Source organism: Haliotis asinina, chromosome 5, assembly GCF_037392515.1.
Source record: "Haliotis asinina isolate JCU_RB_2024 chromosome 5, JCU_Hal_asi_v2, whole genome shotgun sequence".
In the NCBI taxonomy this organism is placed as follows: Eukaryota; Metazoa; Mollusca; class Gastropoda; order Lepetellida; family Haliotidae; genus Haliotis; species Haliotis asinina.
The window spans coordinates 1863013-1882474 of NC_090284.1; the positions used below are offsets into that span (position 1 = coordinate 1863013).

General features: G+C 42.4%; 2 protein-coding genes across 2 annotated transcripts in view; both read right to left on the minus strand.

Annotated features, from left to right (window-relative positions):
• The window catches only part of LOC137285070 (MOB kinase activator 1B), a 54126-nt gene extending 34685 nt beyond the window's left edge, over window positions 1-19441 (minus strand). Inside the window, exons 1-4 of the mRNA XM_067817272.1 lie at window positions 19261-19441; window positions 14266-14432; window positions 12930-13157; window positions 2421-2679 (exon numbers count right to left, since the gene is read on the minus strand). Coding sequence (XP_067673373.1) covers window positions 2438-2679; window positions 12930-13157; window positions 14266-14432; window positions 19261-19274 — 651 coding nt within the window. The 5' untranslated portion in view covers window positions 19275-19441 and the 3' untranslated portion in view covers window positions 2421-2437. The remainder of the gene's footprint in view (window positions 1-2420; window positions 2680-12929; window positions 13158-14265; window positions 14433-19260) is intronic.
• LOC137283671 (cytochrome c oxidase subunit 6B1-like) overlaps window positions 1-19462 on the minus strand; it is a 292498-nt gene that overhangs the window by 252959 nt on the left and 20077 nt on the right. The window lies entirely within an intron of this gene.

Below are 19462 nucleotides of genomic sequence, written 5' to 3' on the forward strand. Positions count from 1 at the left end.
CAACAGGACGTGAGTCTGTAACAACATTATATCATATGTAACATGATCTATAGCATACAGATGACATGTGATCTATAACACTGCGTCTGTGGCAGGTCTCTGTGAGATGGCAATGCAACAGCTAGTAATCTAGAGGAGACCACTGATTTAAGGCCATGCAGAGGAGGATGACATTATCCAAAATGGAATGGCATGTACTTGTTCCTTGTTGGGAGCTTCCTGGGGAGTTTTGCCTTAACACCAAACCCATGCCAACTTTGGACCGTTATCCAGGCAAAGATGAGAGAAACAATGTTAGTCAGTCTTCAGATGGCTTGACATACAATATATACCATTTACACTTGGAGACAGTTGGTAAGCAAGCTTTTACATAACACTGAACATACTGAGAGCATGGGCAGAGGAAACATTCAGTCTATACGGACATGAAACTCACCTGTACTCTACTCACATACATGGATGACAGCTTCCACCACTACACAACAAAGAGCAAGCAGACATACACACCTCAATCAGAGATACTATCACTGTCTATGTTCACCTAACACTGCAATATAACCAACTGTGAAGGCTCACAATCAGACTGGATATATACAGAACTGTGTCATGACACAATATACCTGAAGTATTTCATGAATTACAGCATGTTTCCTTGAGAATATTTTGAATGATCCCAACTCCAAGCACAAAATGCAAACAGCTCAGAACCACAGTAACTTAAATCACATTTGACATCATCAAAGATTTCTGTAATGAAAGTCGTGGTCTCCTTGCTTAAGATGTAATCTCATTTATAAAAAAAATCCAAATATTTTTATCGTAACACCAAATCAAAAAGCTTCTCCACTTTCAGCAATGAACAAAAGTCAACATTCTACTTAAGGAATAAATATTCCATCAAATGTCATCTGCTTTAAACACACCCCAATCAGGATTAGAAATTATCATTCAAGCTGTGAAAACTTTTGTGATGAGATGCTGTGAAATCTTCACACTGACAGCATCACTATTTGTGACCACCTGGGGTGTGCCCATGCCAGAACTAGGCAGTCCATGAATACTGAGCCCTGCTCATCAACAATAAACAAAATAAAGCATAAAATAGTTACAGCCATATTGACTGGCTACAGAGGACTAGCAACACAATTCCATAGTGAAATGAACAAGGCATGCATGGTTGGTCGGTGAGGCATGACATGTAGCTATCTACCACTTGCAGGGGTAGTGCTGCACATGTCGAAGGCCAGAAGGTGACATTTTGGTCATTGGCAGAATCTATAGTAATCTTAAAGACATATACTACCTTCCTTTCTGTCACATTCAACAGCAGAGATGTGCTATCCCAAGAACACCGGTCACAATGTCACAATCAACAGTAGGATGTGACATCAAAATCAAGAAAAGAATGTATCGTTTGCCTAGAAGACAGGTTCTGATGTCACAATCAAACACTGGTTCTGATGTCACAATCAAACACAGGTTCTCATGTCACAATCAAACACAGATTCTGATATGACAATCTAACACAATGTGTGATGTCACAATCAAACACTGGTTCTGATGTCACAATCACAAATGCTGGTTCTGATGTCACAATCAAATGCTGGTTCTGATATCAAAATCAAACACAGGTTCTGATGTCACAATCAAACACTGGTTCTGATGTCACAATCAAACACAGGTTCTGATATCACAATTGAAGACAGAGAATGATAGCTATTGGATGGCTAATTGAAACCGACTATTCCACAATGGCTAACAAGCACTATGTAATGATATGGTGTTTCCAAGGATGACTAGTTAGCAGCATGTACTCATGTTCAACATCAGTAAATGCTTAACATTAAAGCATATCAGATTACTTTGGCAAGACATACAGTATGCCCTTTCCAATTTCTTGATCAGTAAACCACAGAATGTCAGATTAAACCTCATCACCATTAATGAACATACTGAAAGATTACAAATTAGCCTCAAACCAGAATAGAATCTTTTGTCAATCTCTAATCATAAGGGTGTAACAATTACCTGATGTATCAATGCCTAAAATTATTGTAATTTACACCTATAGCAACAGTTCCACCACCATTGGACAGTTCTAACAACTGTGAGTAGAGCACAATTGATAAGATCGTGACATTGGGTCTCTTAGCCGGTAGGTTAAAATTACCAGAGTGCAAATAGTTAACTTCCACTTAATTTTATCACTTCTAAACAAACTTATCACAATAAAACAACAAATGGCATCCTATGGATACTGCAACCCTTTCATTGTTTAAACTTACAGTTATATCCCTAGCAGTTTGTAATTCAAACATATTGGTGCACCTAACAGTTCATTATTCAAACATATTGTTACATCTCTATCAAGTCACAAGATGACTGTAGACTCTGCAGAATCACTGTAATACAGCCAGGAGGTCCTGGGGGTAGGCATCTATCGGTCCTTGCTGGTGAGTTTATCAATCAGCTCCTGTAAAGGGGCTAGTTCCTTTCTGTCTATGAGGTTGAACTCCTGCACAAAGAAGATGAAGTGCTTGAAGGATGTGTTGAGGTGGGCCTCCTCACTCAACTGGACCACTTCCTTGAAGTGCTGGTGGTAGATATGTGCATACACACGAAACAGGCGCTTCAGGATCGTTTTGGCAATGGACAGGAAGTTCTTTGGAAATGGCACACCTTTAATAAGATGAAGCAATTATAGTTTTACAGTTACAATCATGATGGTAAAAATATACAATTCATAAAAAATAAACAGCAGTGGCTAACCTCATGTATGCTTCTACACTCTTTTAGCAATAGTTCATCAACATAATGATGAGAATACCAGATACTGGGTCCACTAGGGATGCCACATTTTCTAAGACAATACAATTATCAATTCGATCAATATCGATATTTAGTTTTGAAACTATCTGTTTGAATATGTTTATGTATCGGTTACATTTTGCAACTGTATCATGTCTTTTTATAAGAGTTTATATTATAAATGATTATTTTTCATGCACAAAGATGGTAAATTGGAACTTTTTGATTTCTAAGAATCAAAAATACTGATTTTTCATGGACAATTATAACACATGAAATATTAATGTTCAAAATGTAACAAAATTTACACAGTAATGCCACGAAAATAGGTATCGCGATATGCATCGACTACTGAAACCTATGTATGATGACATGCGTAGGCAGCAGTGTAACCATGTGAAGAGTCACACCCAAGTAAATGACCTGATGACGATTCCAATAGTATATCAGTAACATCAATGCGTGTTAACATATTACAGGAGAAAAACATCCAGTAATGCAGTAGTATAGGGAATGGGGGTTCTGGCTCACTTTCAAGAAATGTCTCTACAAAGCCTTATTTACTAAATAAGGCTTTGGTTGGGCCATTAGCTCTTGCTACTATTACCCCTACTATAAAAAAGTTGGCGGTAATTACTGTGCCTTGGTAGGAGGTAATACTGTGCCGTACGGTACGATCAATAATTCTTCTCTTACAAATCCCCTACCCGGCCCATCCCTCAAGTAGTATAAGTTAGGTTCGTCGGCTTTCATATCCACTTTATCTATGTTGTAAGTTTTGACTGACCATATAGGATCGGTGGCTCGCTTACGGCTATCGCCCTCGTGTTATGTTTATATCGATGAAACAGTTTAACGTGAACCGCCTACGATCTCTTTGGTGTTCATAATAAAGGCTTGCTGGGCTTTTTGTATTCCCTGTGCTATGTACTTTTTTTTCTCGTCCTCGCTGATAGCAGACTTACGAGACTTGGACCGAATATCTTGTTTCATTCCGTTATATTTTGTGAGTTCAGATAGGATTGAACTAAACTCCTCTTCTGAGATCTTACTGTCAGAGAGTGCCGTGGAAATTCGCTCACTCACTGTGTTCAGCTTTGCTTCGGCCAGAACCCTGATCTCGTCGTGTTTCAATGCCTTACGATTAAGTCTGCGTGATACTAACTTAAGCGCCAACCCTGCCAACCCTGCCAACCCTGCCACCCCAGCTGTTATTTCAATACCTAGCACTATAGGTGCAGCCACGATGGTGGTTAACAACCCAACGCCTGCCGCCCCTAGTCCCATGCTGGTTGCCATAAGGGTAGTGTCAGCCCCGTCCACGATATTGAAAGCTCTATTATATTTTTTACATAGTGCTTTCCGCGTGTCACGGTCTTGTTCTAGTTGACGTTTCACATCACATAACTGCCTCAAACGGAACCCATCTACGGTTTCCAGCGTCTTCGCTACTTCCTCTACGACTGGGTACAGACCCATCCTATAATGTATATTTTGAAAGATATTTTAATTGGGTTTCAGTTAAAAACCTATCAATGAATTTGAAGTCTACAAGTTCTAGACTACTAGTCAGGGCAATAGGTGAGAGGCTAATAGAATTTCCTGTTGTAATAGAAACCCCACGGAGGCTTATTAAGTGGTTTATAGGACCCGTGGTATCCCGTTGTATAACAATACGACAATATTGGTATGTGTAAGACCAGCGTATTGACACCCCGGGTAAAATTTGGTGTACTATTGGGGGGTCTCCATCGAATAAAGCCGTAAAGAAGACTTCTATGATGAGGGTGAAAGGGGAGGATATTCTATCAAGATTACTGCTAAATGTTAATTTATTGTTTGGATAAGCACTTAACCCCTTTTTGCCGTGACCAGTAGATGGTATGTGTACTAATGCCCTCTCCGGAATGAAATCCCCGGCCCAGATACCGTTGTTCTTAATCTTAGAGACAACCCCATTATTTAATGTGATATAAGGTGAGGTGAATGTTAAGTTGATCAGCCATTTGGGCTCTTTTAAATCTGGTAACGGCACCCGTCTGTACACGTTGTCTTTGAAGTGTAGGATGTATAATTCATCTTCCTCACCAGGCTGATCGAATCCCTCCGTGTCTCCTAGGTCGTTAAGCGTAGTGTTGGGATGATGACTAGTCATTATTATACTATTATGATATAATTTCCAACTGGTTTTCTGATAATAATTCAGGGGTTAACTTTATACCCATGAAGTGTATGTTGTCAGGCAGGAAGATATTGATTAGTGATATCTTATTTTCCACGATCACGTTGACCCCCTGCAGACTGGTCTTGGAGTCGACACCCACCCGCACGTAAACGTTGCAAACTTGAAACTGGTGTCGTTTCACCCACCCGAGTTTGATCCCCTTCACGATCTCGACATCATTCCCCAATGGTTCCCCTAGGTAGACTTTGATGAACAGTGTTGAGTTTGCCGGTAGATCCTCTAGTATCTTGACCACGCCTTCGAATTCAGACACCAACTGCAATTTCACGTTTTGCATGGCCGGTTTACTCGATAGCATGTGGGCTGCTATAGTGTTGACTGGGCTGACGACTATACTACGTCTCTGAGTTGGGACGTAAGCCACGAGCAGGGTTCCATTGTTCACGACTTTGTTTAGGTGGTTGTCTTTGTTATCCGTGAACACGTAAGGGGAGACGAGTTTAATATTGAGAAACCATTTGTTATCGGGTAACAACACCCACTTGTCATCTTCGGTGAAGACGAGCATATATGGTTTGTTTTTGGCGACGGTAGTGCTCTCAACATCGTCTAAGTCGAACAGTTTACCTTCGAACGATGGGTATATTACCCAATTATTATCACCGGTGTTGACAAGGGAGTACTTAGTGTTTACTGTTGCTCTTGTGGTATCTATCATATCACTTAGGGTTCCACCGGAGGGGATTTCAACGCGTTTGTAAATGTTGTTTTTCAGTTGCAAGGCATACGATTTACCATCTACTCCGGGAGCGTCGAAACCGCGCGTGTCTCCAAGGTCGGAGATCCCGATATTGACGCATTTTTTCACTCCGGGCCCTTGTGCGCTGGTCATGTTACATGAAGTGTTAAGCTGAGGTATCCTATATTTACAGGATTATGATTTATATCTAACACCGATATTGTCAGCTCAGGTATGTTGCCCTGGGTTAATCTCTTATACTGACGTGGTGAAAACGACTCGGTTCTACCGTCGTTGAATTTCTCAGTTTTCACCGGCACTGCTCTCAGTATAGTGGAAGGGTGACCTCCTTGAATGTTGTACGTTGTGCTCACCTGACCGAGATGAATGTAAAGCTCTCGGTACGGTACTAGGTCGGGTAACTTCGTGCCTGTGACGGTTGTTGTTGGTTTTATCTCGTCAGGAGACATACCGAGTATCCTCGCTAATGGTCGGCCTAGCCTCAATGAGGTTCTTCCGTTGTTGATTAACACCACTGTACCGTTTGAGTCGTTCATCTTGAGTTCGGCTCCCAGGGGTTTGAAGACCTCGTCGTTTAGAGAGCACACGCTGTAGTAGCCGTCAGTTATCTGGCTGCGAGTTCCACTGACGAACAGTTTATTGTTGCTGATATTAATGTTAGTCCATTGCGGTAGGTAGGTGATATCGCAGAGTGCGACTTCGAGTTGACCTGACGTGTTATCGATCGCGTGCGTCAGCTGAACGGCCTCACCGCTCGTTATTCCTGGAAGTGTTATGTACATATTATAATATATGAATTATATATTATAATATGGATTTAGCACACTTGAAAATCGTGGTGAATGCAGATGGTACGGGGTTTAAAACAACCTTTATTGATATCTTTGAAAAGTATGTCGTGTCCGTTAATAACGCGCAGGCGGTGGTAAACTGGAATCAAAACCCAATGCAGTTTTGGCAGAACCAACTCAACTTTGCTGTGTGGTGTGCGACGTCAGGGTCGGGTGTGGCACCAGACTACGGTATAGACGAACTGAGTAAGGCGGTTATTTTGTTTCATATTTATTATCAAACGAGACGAATATTGAAGGAAATAAGTGCTCCTCTTCCCCAAGATAAAGCGTGGAGTATGACGAATAACCCCTATGATAGACGCGCTTATGAACGTATTTGTGGGGAGTTTGAGATTCCAACGAATAAAGACTTTCGCCTTCCTGGTGTGAACCATGGTCTCGGTATAGTTCTCGTGTACTTCTACAGGTCCGGAACATATTATGCCGGTTCTAAAGATGGTTCATACAACCCAAACCGTCATACATTTACAGGCCCCACAACGAATGAAAAGATCCATGTCAGCTGTATAAAGCAAACCAGTCCTGATGCAGCCACAGCCTGGACTAAAATGATCTCAAAAACATCGAAAGAATTCACTCGTGCTGGTACAATACGCTTGAACGACTCGATTCGAACGTACGTGTGGGCGCTGTTGGGTGCGCAGTCGATGACGCGTTCCAACATCCTCGGTAAGGGAACTGCTTACGACGCTCAGACACAATTCGTTTCCAACGTTGAGGATGCTATCAATTCTCCAGTTGATCTCCCGAGGGCCATCGACCGTTACCAAAACGTGTTAGAATACGCCAGATCGAAAGTCAATTACGTATTCGGCGTGGGGTTGTACATGGCTCCGAGTGATATGCAACTGAGAATAAAAAAAGTGGTGGGTTATAACAACAAAATAGTCATAGCCACGGCGCACCAAAAGTTGGGTATCAACCCCGATATTAACACCCCCTATATCCCACACATCCCACCACGTGAAAAGGGTATAGTGGCGCCACCCTCGGAGTCTAAAGTTCATGTGCCCCCCACACACCCCCATATTCATGTGGGGGGACCCCCCTATCAGCAGCATATTGATAATAAAACAGCCCTAGTGGTTGGCGGGGTAACTTTGGGACTTATTTGGTTAAAGATTTCTTAGCCGCTACGTACACCAGACCCGCCACGGCGACGATGGCTGCCCACAGGTTTTGACTGAGCCACATGGCAGTTTTAGACAGAGCGCTCAACAACCACGAGACGATGCTACCCAGGATGCCGGGAAGGGCTTCGGCGGCTTTACCAGCCAGTTTAGCTAGGCCTTCCCCGAGTTTTTTAATCCAGTCTTTAACACCCCCACCGCCAGGGGGTGTGGGGGTAACTCCCCCACCGGCAGGCCCCACAGGTGTTCCCCCTGTCAGTGACACCACCAGGGTTGATATGATGAAACCCAATGCAGTCAGAATACTGGCGATGGTGATCCCTTGCTCCCGGAACAATATCCTAATCCTGTCTGCTAACGTGGTGTCTCGGTGGAGGACTTGATTGATGGTTTCCCGTATACGGCTGACCTGGGATCTAAGCTTTTCTTTGTAGCCGGACGCTGTCTCCAACCAGGTCTGCCTTTCATCTTCCAAATTACGTATTCGTTCCTCGATGGTGGTTTTCATAGACTCGTCCTCAGTTTCACCGAGTTTTTTCTTTTCATAGGCGATGTGGTCGTCTATCTCACTTATTTTGGCTGTGCTTTTCCAGAGCTGACCACGAATGGTTTGCATCAACAGGTCCAACCCCCTCAGTTCCCGAACGGTAAATTCGAGCCCCGGGAAGGGTTCGTTCTCGTAGTCGGCCAACATCTTTTTAATATCATAAGTCATGTTTTGATCTGATGTGGCGTCCCTGATACCTTCCAGACCTTGAACTAACTTCGGAGGATACTGCTTAGGTCGCGCGCCACCGTAATCTATGAAACCTAGTTCATCTTGGACCAACTGACTTCCATGTTTACCAGCTAATGTTGATAAAGCAAGCGGTTCTCTAGTGCGTTTATTCATGAGATCGGTCTCCGGGCGAGACTTCAAACGCAGCGTGCCATTGCTGAGGGTAAAATCGGAATAGTTCCTTCCCAACGGCTTGAGTTTGGATTTATTTTCAACTGCGTTGTAATAATCGTCGACGGCGCCTTTAAGGAGCTCGTCACCTTGCGAGAATGAGGTCTCCTGGTCATCATTGAATGCCTGGGCACTATCGTCCCACATATCATCCATAGGTATGTCTTCATCCATTAGTATTAAAAATATATTTCTTTTATATAACAATGTACGGTAGAAAATTAGATCCTTTCAGAAAATTGAGAGAGCCATTAGGAGCCAGAGCCGTGCGACAGTCGGTGACCATCACCAACAATCCCAGCAAGATAGACCAGAACCAAACTCTGCTGGTTAGATTTCCAAACCTTGGTGAGAATGACCTCATTGTACCAGGCACTGTTCGACTGGCGTTCAATATCACGTTGATCTCCGACAACAACAAACGCGAGCTAGTGCGGAACGTGGGTCGAGCTATCATCAAGAAAACGACCGTCAAGATCAGCGGTAACGAGGTGCTGAGCATCGACGACAGCGACGTGTTTCACTGCTACAAGGATCTCTGGAAAAGCGATGGAGAACGAGTCAATGATGTGTACCAGGGTATCAGCAAATCAACCCGGGCGCGTATAGGGTATGTCTTCACGCAAGACCAGCAAGACAAGCTATCGGCCGGTGAAAAGGCCATCGCTCTAGCATACGGGAATCGATTCTGCGTGCCGCTCGACTTCGAGTTACTCACGGGACACGCGCCGTTTTACCAGGCCGCGCTGGGTGATAGGCTCGAATACGAGCTCACGTTTAACGACTATAGCAAAGTAGTGCGTACGCCGAACGGTGATGAGGCCAGTTATGCCATAGACAACATCTCTCTGGAGTTCGACATGGTCACTAGCCCGGAGCTGGCCAGGCAGGTTCGAAGTCAGTACTCTGGGAAGATGGCTATCCTGTATGATCGCGTACTGAGGCATAGATCAGTCGTGCGAGATAAGAGCGACACTGTGTGGAATATCAACCTGAACGTGCCGGCGAGATCGATGAAAGGTATCCTGGTCGTCCCCGTGGAGGATTACGAGCCATTCCAGAGGGACAGCGAGAAGTTTTTCAACCCCGAGATTGAAAAGGTGGAAGTGACCATCGAGGGCGTGCCCAACCAGCTGTTCAGTCATGGTATGAGACCACACCAGCAGTGGGATGAGATAAAAAAGCTACCAGTGGGGGATTACATAATAAAGGACCTGGACCTAAGCTCCGTGCAGATCGGTGAATACCTGACCACCAAGTACGCCCTATGGTTGGACATGCGATCCACGGATGATGATAAACTGCACGGTAGCGGGCGCCGTATAGATAACGGCAGCGAAGGGATAACCATCCAGATTACTAAGAAGGCTCAAACCGCTGGTAAGTTGAAATTATATCTGTACGTTATTATGGACGCGCAACTTAATATAGACAATGGGAGATTCGTGCAAGCCATCTACTAGTGGGGGAGACCCCCACACCCCCCAGGGGTACCCACAACTACCCACTGACCCACACTGCGCTATCATATGCGGGCAGACTGGCTGTGGGAAGACCGTTTTCGTGTTGGATATGTTGGAGGGTTACTACAAGGATGTGTTCGATAACATCGTTATCATGTGCCCTACTCTGGGCATGAATAAAACGTACGCGCGACCTTGGGTAATGACGGACCCTGACGTACACAAAATCGACCCTGGAACACGCCTGCAGGACTGGTTGAAAGCTCTTCACGAGAAATTTAAAGGGGAACCGACGCTGTTTATACTGGACGACTGCAGCGCTAATCGCGAGATAACAAAAAAGAGAGACATGCTATCGTACCTGGCCTTCTCCGGCCGGCATGCAAATCACAGCGTCTGGGTGCTAACGCAGAAGTTCAACTCGGTGTTGAAAGACCTCAGGGAGCAGACGCGATGGGTGGCCTTATTTCACTGCAAGGATAGGGATTCGTTTGAGGAGTGTTTGAGAGAGAACGATGTGATGAGTAAATTAGAACGGGAACGGGTGAAGAAACAGCTCGCTGAAACTAAACACGCTAAGCTCGTTCTAAAGACCGACCAACCAGTAGCATATATAGTATGCTAAGCAAAGCTAAGCAAAGCTAAGCAAAGCTAAGCAAAGCTAAGCAAAGCTAAGCATATAGCTATGATATTTGAAGTATTTGTCGTGTGCAACTTAACTTTCATTTCTCTGTGTTTTGTCTGCATCGGGTATTATATAGTTAAAACTAAATCTTACTTGTTATATTATAAGATGGAGTGTGAGGAATTGCTCGAACAATTGTCGTTGGAGGGTTCCCCCACGCCGCCCGCAGGCCCCACTGATGACAAGCGAGAGAAACTGGTGGCGTTGGCTGTTGGCGGCAAAGCCAAACATTACTTTGGAGACTACACTCCGGATAAAATTAACAAAATGTCAGCCGAAGAAATCGATAAGCTGTACGCTAGATACGAGTCCCGGCTCGGAGCAGAAATGACAAAAACAATAGGATCGGCTATGACCCAGATATACACCGGTATTGTATCACAATTCCTTCCCATTCCACCAGAGCGCCGACTTTACCTGTGGGAAGACCTCGAGAAAGACCCTTTTATCGAACACGCCGTGAGCTCTATCAGCTGCGGGCTGTACCACAAATATGGTATGTTGTTGGCTCCAGTGACAGCGGCGATTATCACGGCAAAACATTGTCAATTTGAGAGAAAGAATAATAATAATAGTATAGATGGATGCTGCACAGGAAACCCCAGTGGGGGTACCCCCCACACCCCAAACAGTGAGTCCCGAGGTGACGGAACCAGTGAGTCCCGAGGTGACGGTGGAGACCACTTCAACAGTAACCAGACAGAAGAATCCTAAGAGAGTAGCTGCCGGTAAAAAACGGTGGTGTAACCAACATAAAGTGACCAACCCAACCCGACTGTTGTTGGCTGTAGGTGTAACTGCTGCCTTGGCTATCTCGTGGTTATATACACGTGAGGGAAACCCTCACCGTGAGGTGGTACCTGAGGTGGTAACCCCCACTGTTGGGGGTGTGGGGGGTACCCCCACCGTCGACCCGCATATCATGTTATAATTTTAATATTTTATATCATATACATAATGTCTGAGGGGAAAACGTTCGTCAACGACGCATACCACGCCACAGTGGTCGCTAGTCTAGCCGTAGGGTACGCTCGGTTGACTAAAATGGTGCTTAAACAACCAACTATCAAGCTAGATTTCAACCTGCAGGATATGGGTATGCTCATAATGAACCTTGGTATGGCGATGGCCACAAAAGACATCCTAGTAAAACAAGGAATAATACCTGATAATATAATGAAATAAATATAGGGATGGCCACGATAGCTATGATGGTCGGTGGGGCGTTAGTGAATGCCCTGGCATTTTCCGGGAGTAATTTCCTCTTCTCGAAACTACGAGATGATCACGCGGCTGAAATACAGGAAGAAAGGAAGCGACACGATCTCGCTACTGAGAAATTACAAAGAGCACAGGACGAGTACGTTAAAAAACGCCTCCAGAGGATCGATTTTATTAACGAACAACTCAAGCGTGAAAACCATGCCATTAAAACATTCTACGATGTCGATGAAGCAATGAAAGAATACTATCTACTAACTGGTAAACAATTGGAACCGCTCAATAAACCCACACTCGCTCAGTACTACACACCATCCAAGGGACAAATGAATCGTGAACTGGGCTTCATAGTGTTGGGTATAGCAGCTACTGCGTTGGTTGCGAAGCAATTAAACTAAAATACCTATATAAGTAAACATGAGACCCGCTCCATACCGATGCGAATATATACTTATGGGGAAGACCGAGGCCTGTGGTAGGAAATGCAGGAATCAGGGGTTCTGTTGTTTCCATATGGTCAGTCAAAACTTACAACATAGATAAAGTGGATATGAAAGCCGACGAACCTAACTTATACTACTTGAGGGATGGGCCGGGTAGGGGATTTGTAAGAGAAGAATTATTGATCGTACCGTACGGCACAGTATTACCTCCTACCAAGGCACAGTAATTACCGCCAACTTTTTTATAGTAGGGGTAATAGTAGCAAGAGCTAATGGCCCAACCAAAGCCTTATTTAGTAAATAAGGCTTTGTAGAGACATTTCTTGAAAGTGAGCCAGAACCCCCATTCCCTATACTACTAATGCCCCCAAGCAAAGACACCTGACAAACAAGAAAACAATTAAATAATCCAGTGACAGTCAAATACTGACCTATTTTCGAGGGAAAGAGTGTTTCATCATCCAGCTGGTCCTGCACCCAGGTCATCAGGTAATCGATATACTTGGGAGCTGAGCATTTGATGGGCTTCTTGATGGTCTGACCATCTGCCCAGTGGTACTCATATTTTGGTCCCGCAGACATGACTGAACATGACTCCTCCGAGCAGAACTCTGTGATTGTGCCATACAGCATGTTGATTTGGTTGAAGAAGTCAACAGCTGGGGATGAAGAGAATAATGTCAGAACATCTATCCAGACACTTTCTGGGTTGGAAATACAGATACAGATGCTTGGCCATGTCCTTTAACATTTAAGTACATTACTATTAGATTCCGAAAATTACCTTGGATCCATCATCTGACAAAATGGAAGTCAATTTGTCACGACTAAATAACAAGCAGTTGAAATTTTGAAAGACTGCCACCCTTCCTTTTGTACACTGACATTGATCATTGCATTTTTCATTCCTGAACAACCAGACGTTTTTTGTGAATGATTTCCATAGTAACTGACTGGTAGGTGTATGTTTCTAGGTAGTGCTACCTATAGATGGCTTCTTCACTGGTAGGTTTAAGTTACTCGGTAGTGCTACCTATAAATGGCTTCACTGGTAGGTGTAAGTTTCTAGGTAGTGTTACCTACAGACGGCTTCACTGGTAGGTGTAAGTTTCTAGGTAGTGTTACCTATAGATAGCTTCATTGGTAGAAAATACACAATCAGTCAAAACACGGACAGAAGGTGGTTCCCCTTCAAATATGCCACTGGTCACTGATTGTTACCTCCTGTATTTTAAAACCAGGAATTAATCTAAACAAGTCAGCCACTGGTCAATAAACATTACCCAACTCTGTTGAAATACATACATCTATACCTATGAATTTAAGAAAATGTCCTCGAAATTATCAATCACCATTGTCTCACAATTTGGTTGTGAAGGGTGGTTAGTCTGGTATCAAAGATAGTGCAAGTACCTTACATTACATCATTATTCGGCCATCCCTTTTATCTTCAGGGTATATATTCCGATCAGTCTACTCTAAAACCATGGATGCCGTACAGTGAAGAAACCTCACTTTTACTGCCATCTTTGTTGACACTGCCAAGCTTGGTTGTGACAGCTTATCTGATTGGCTACTGTGAGACGGTTGTTGACACTGGCAAACTTGGTTGTGACAGCTTATCTGATTGGCTACTGTGAGATGGCAAAGCCATCAAAGGGAGGTAATGCAATTATCCAGGCATCCAGGAGTCTAGTGGCCACTGATGGGAAGGTATACCTTGGAGACAATGAGGGATGTCATCAGGCTAGCCAGAGGGTTACTCACTGTTAACTGCCACCCACTCGTTGAGGTCCTCGCCCTCGGGAAGCATGACAGCAAGACGGAGGTTACCACTTCCCAGGGTAACTGCCGCATGTTTCATCAAGTCATATTGATGAGTTCCTTCTGGGATGTTCTTCTTAGGTTTGAAAGTTTTGTTGTTTTTACTTCCACTATAAACAGCAAAAAATGAACGCCATGAGTAAAACTGGTTTGAGCTTGTTGTTCAATGCTGCACCAGCTATATTACGTCGGTCTGATCAGACAAGTGTAGAAAATTTCCCCATCAAGACAATTTCCCACAAGGACAATTCCACACATGAAGTTTCCCCACACCTGTTTAGTAACCAGCAGGCCAATTCCCCACTGTTCATAAACATTGCATTACAATAGATGTAATAGAATTAACTAGTCTGTGTATTAGGTGTATTCCCTTGTTAGGAGCAATGGGATTCACTAATCTATATATTACTATTAGGTGTATTCACTTGTTTGGGGTGATGGGATTAACTAAAATGTGTACTGTGTGTATTCACTTGTTAGGAACAATGGGATTAACTAATTTGTGTATTGTGTGTATTCACTTGTTAGGGGTGATGGGATTAACAAATTTGTGTATTGTGTGTATTCACTTGTTCGGGGTGATGGGATTACCTAATCTGTGAATTCACTTGTTATTGGCAATGTATCAACTACTCTGTGCACTGTGTGTATTCAGTTGTTAATGACAATGGGATTAACTAATCTGTGCACTGTGAGTATCACTTGTTATTGGCAATGGGATTAAGTAATCTGTGTATTCACTTGTTATTGGCGATGGGATTAACTATTCTGTGATTTTGGGGTATATTGGTCAGTAAGGTTTTATTTTTATAATGATTCCCTATGGTTTTCAATATGGGACTCAAAAGTTTTCACAGCAGTTAATGACTTCCTGTGCCCATATAGCAAAGGCCACGTGACTGAACAAAACTTGAAGATAAGATGAGATTTACAATAATGTATAAATATTCTGGTAAAATGTTGTCTGATTGGTGTCAGCCAGAAGCCGATGTAAAACACCAAATGACTGTCTGATCCTTAAACTGAGAGCTGGAATTACAATTTCGGCCAGCTGGTGGCACAGAAAGATTTGCTCTATAATAATATATAATCATAAATACGTATCTTCTTTTCAAATACATGGTATTAATATACGTACACACAAAAACATCTCAACTTGTGTTTGTTCAATATTTGTGATGGGTGAGGGGAATTGCCCTACTGTGTCGGGACATTGCCAAGATGGGGAAATGTCACACTATTAGACATTGCTTTTGAAACAGCTGTACAAGTGGGATGACAGTTGCTAATTTGGCAAAAGCAATGACAGCTGAAGGACTGGTTTGTTATAGCATTACACTTTGAGTGCAGTCATGCCCCATTTATCCGAACACTTGTGTTTTTACTGAAACTGTCCGGATATGCTAATTTTCTGATATCTGAATCACGGGCCATATGTACAATGAAACGTACAAAGAAATGAACATAGTAGGTATCAGACATAATCTTTATTGATTCCACATAAACAAATATCAGTGCATACAATGTCTCATACCTATTCATGCAGTTATGCTCGCTGGAAGAAATCAATCATAGTCTTTTGCACTGGCTGTATAGAAAAGCGAGAGGACTTTCGCCGGTCAGTTCATCTCTGTCGACACAAGATTCACAAGATCATCGTCTGTAACAGTCAGAGTTGCAACTTGTGCACAGGATCGCAGTACAACGCGAAGTTCCGACAAGGCCATGTCTTCTTGTGGTTCCTCATTGTATTGGATAATATCCACATGATGAAAGCAGTTAGCAATTGTCTTTTCGCTCACAGCTGTCCAGGCTTGCTTGATCATCTGGATTCATTAATTATAGTCACCTACAAATTGACATGCCTCACAATTAACTCAGTGTCACCTTGCTACTCAGAGGTAGTTAATCTTCTCATGCTTCAAAGACTGCCGACTTCTTTGTTACGTCACGCGAGGCCCTCGGTAATCGCGTGTGTAAACATACAGGTTCTCAACCATCCGGATATAAAAGACAAAAATGCACATAATTTAGTGTTTTGTATTTGAAAATGAAAAATGTATGGTTACAGAAACTGGATTTCCTGAAAGGTGAGTAATTTTACCAAGTTGTGAATTCGTTTTAAAGAATTTTCATTCGGAAGGCGGGTTTTCCAGATATCTGAGGTTTGGATAAACGGGGCACGACATGAAAACATCACAAGAACACAGTACCAATATTTACATTATTGTTAAAGGTCAGATGCAACACAAAACACAACTTTACAGGTTCAGATACATTTCAGTATGGACTAATAGTAACAAATTATCAAAAGTAAATTCAACTTTTAAAGTTGAAAAATAACAAATTGGAGTTCAAACGATTCACTAATTAACCCCCCAGCACATGCTCAGTGATTAGGTTATTGCGGTATGAAAATGAGAAAGCGACAACACAGCAAGTGATGTGTGCAAGGATTATCACTACGGTTGAAGTTGGAGAACAGAGTTGTTTCTTGTGGTTACAAGCATCTTGGGTCTACAGTAATAAATATACACTGGCCTCATACTTAAGATTTCCAAACCAAGATTGAAGAAAGTGTAGCATTAGAAATACTAATGTCATTGCTAAAATTGCTCAGCTTGAAAAGTAAAATGTTTTCATATATGTCTATGGAAACATAGAAAAATATATTGATTGTGACGAGCTGTCTCTGTCAATTTTCAATTTCTGTTGACATCTATGTGTCTGCTTGCCTGTCTGCTAATGACAACAGACAAAGCCCAAGTGCTATCACTGACCACATGCCATTTGACTTAAAGGTCACATGCAACCAAAATATACATAATTAAAACAGTTATCACTTATTCATGATATATAAAATGCATTTCTGATTAAGAAAAATCAAATGAACAAAATTATATGCACATAATCACAAATCTAAAGTGCAATATTTTGTACTTGGGTTTACCTCCCTTGAAATGAAAGCAGCTGTGATACTGAACCCAGAGTCGGTGGGTGTGCACCCAGTTGTAACAAAGCCTTTTCCTAGTCACTGGTTCATTTGCTGATACGCTTAGCCAGGTCTTTGCTTATGGCCTATAAGCCCAATAGGTGATAATTTCAAATTGGATATGGTCAATGATTTATGATGAGCATTGCATATTGTCATAAGCGGAAAGGCAGGCAGGCAGACATATAGCTGTGAATAAACCATACACTGAGTTTTCTCTGCGACAGTGTCTGCTTAACACAATCAACATGTTTCTTATATCTAACATATATATTATTTACTTGTTTGTGAACACAACCAAGATTAGATTACTGCTCATGACTTCCTACTCTAGTCAGGCATACAGTTTCAAGCTCCACGAACCTATTCACTATACATGTGTTGCGAGCACAGCACAGCATAGTTGTTGAAACCACTCCCCTTGCACTGGGGGAAAATTAGTGAATCGTTTGAGTGAGTGAGTGTGTGAGTTTAGTTTTACGCCACTCTCAGCAATATTCCAGCTATAAGGTGGCGGTCTGTAAATAATCGAGTCTGGACCAGACAATTCAGTCATCAATAACATGAGCATCAGTCTTACGTTGCATGTGACCTTTAACACCTATCAGGCTAAACACCATAAACAGGGTACATTGACTTTAGCTCGTGCATGTGGGTTCTGTCTCTGTCTTGTCAAATTACGTAATTACATAGACAGGCAGGTGTGACACTTGAATACATGTCATGTTGTAATATTTGTGGATTGCAAACAAACTGCATCTGTTTTCCAAGAAGACTAGAACAGGCGGAAACCGGTGCAAACTCAGATTACCAGTTCTAAGATCTTCTTTGTACTTGGACGTACAATACTTCCAGCCACAGTATTTTGCCATCTGGGTACAGATTGACTGGATCGAACGGAAATGTAGAGAGCATGTATTTACAAAACCCAAAATCTGTATATACATTATTTATGGATTACAACTTCTACTGTATATGATGTGACCTTTCGGTATGGATTCTTACATCGTTAACACTCTTGCTTGACAACAGTATATGAATCCATATCGAAATGCTCCATGGGCTAGAGTGCAGTTTACCAGGCGCTCAACCCGGTGACTCCTGAGGACTTGCTAATGAGCGCGGTGCTGTATCCTTAGCCCTTGGGCACCCCCTTTCTAGATACTTAGATACTTTCAAGGGAAGAAAACCTCATGTTCAAAATATTGTACTTTTGATTCGAGATTGTACGCTTATAAATTAGTTTATTTGGTTTCTCACAATCAACAATGTATATTATATGTCATGAACGAATGATAATTGTGTTTTAATTATGTATGACTCTTTGGTTGCATGTGACCTGTAAAATGACTATTATTATAATGCTTTAAACAGGTCGAAAATTCAGACAAGTCAAATGTACAGCTGTCCACTGTTCAAGCCCCTAGCCCTAAATATGTCAGCACATGCATATCCGTCCGGTAGTGCCTGGTACAACAAAATGTACCCCTGTCCAATGTCCGCTGTTCAAGCCCCTAGCGCTAAATATGTCAGCACGTACATATCCGTCCGGTAGTGCCTGGTACAACAGGATCATGTATAACTTGGTTGTTCAGGTATAACTTGCTAAAATCTCATAATTCTCCTCTTTCATATATATTTACACATCATTTAATAACAAAGCTTCTTAGCGGTCACTCACATGAGGAAAAGTGCGTTTTGACATTGACTCTTAGAAACCGGAAGCATTTGTCAAACTGATACGAAGATATTTGCGTAACAAAGACAGACCAAAATGTACGCAAACCATTCTCAGTAATTGTCATCTATATAACATAACGTTACATTTCATGGTGCATCTGCTGTCATTATCAAATGTAATCAAATAACCTTTACAGCAGATGAGAACTGTGACTAGTGTTTGTAAACAAACATTTTGAGAAGAATAGTTTGCTCAGGAAACTTACAAAAGGAAGCTCATCTTCGGATACCACACAAAAATTCCTTGAAGGGTAAATTGGCTGTATTGTTGACCCTTCAAAACTACTATTTACTTCAAAACTTCTACATAAGTAATGCAGATGATTGTCGATTTTGATGGCTATCCCTCGACTGACAATGTCACCAATATGGCGATCGAATGTTTATGCCCTAACCGGAAGGAAGTAT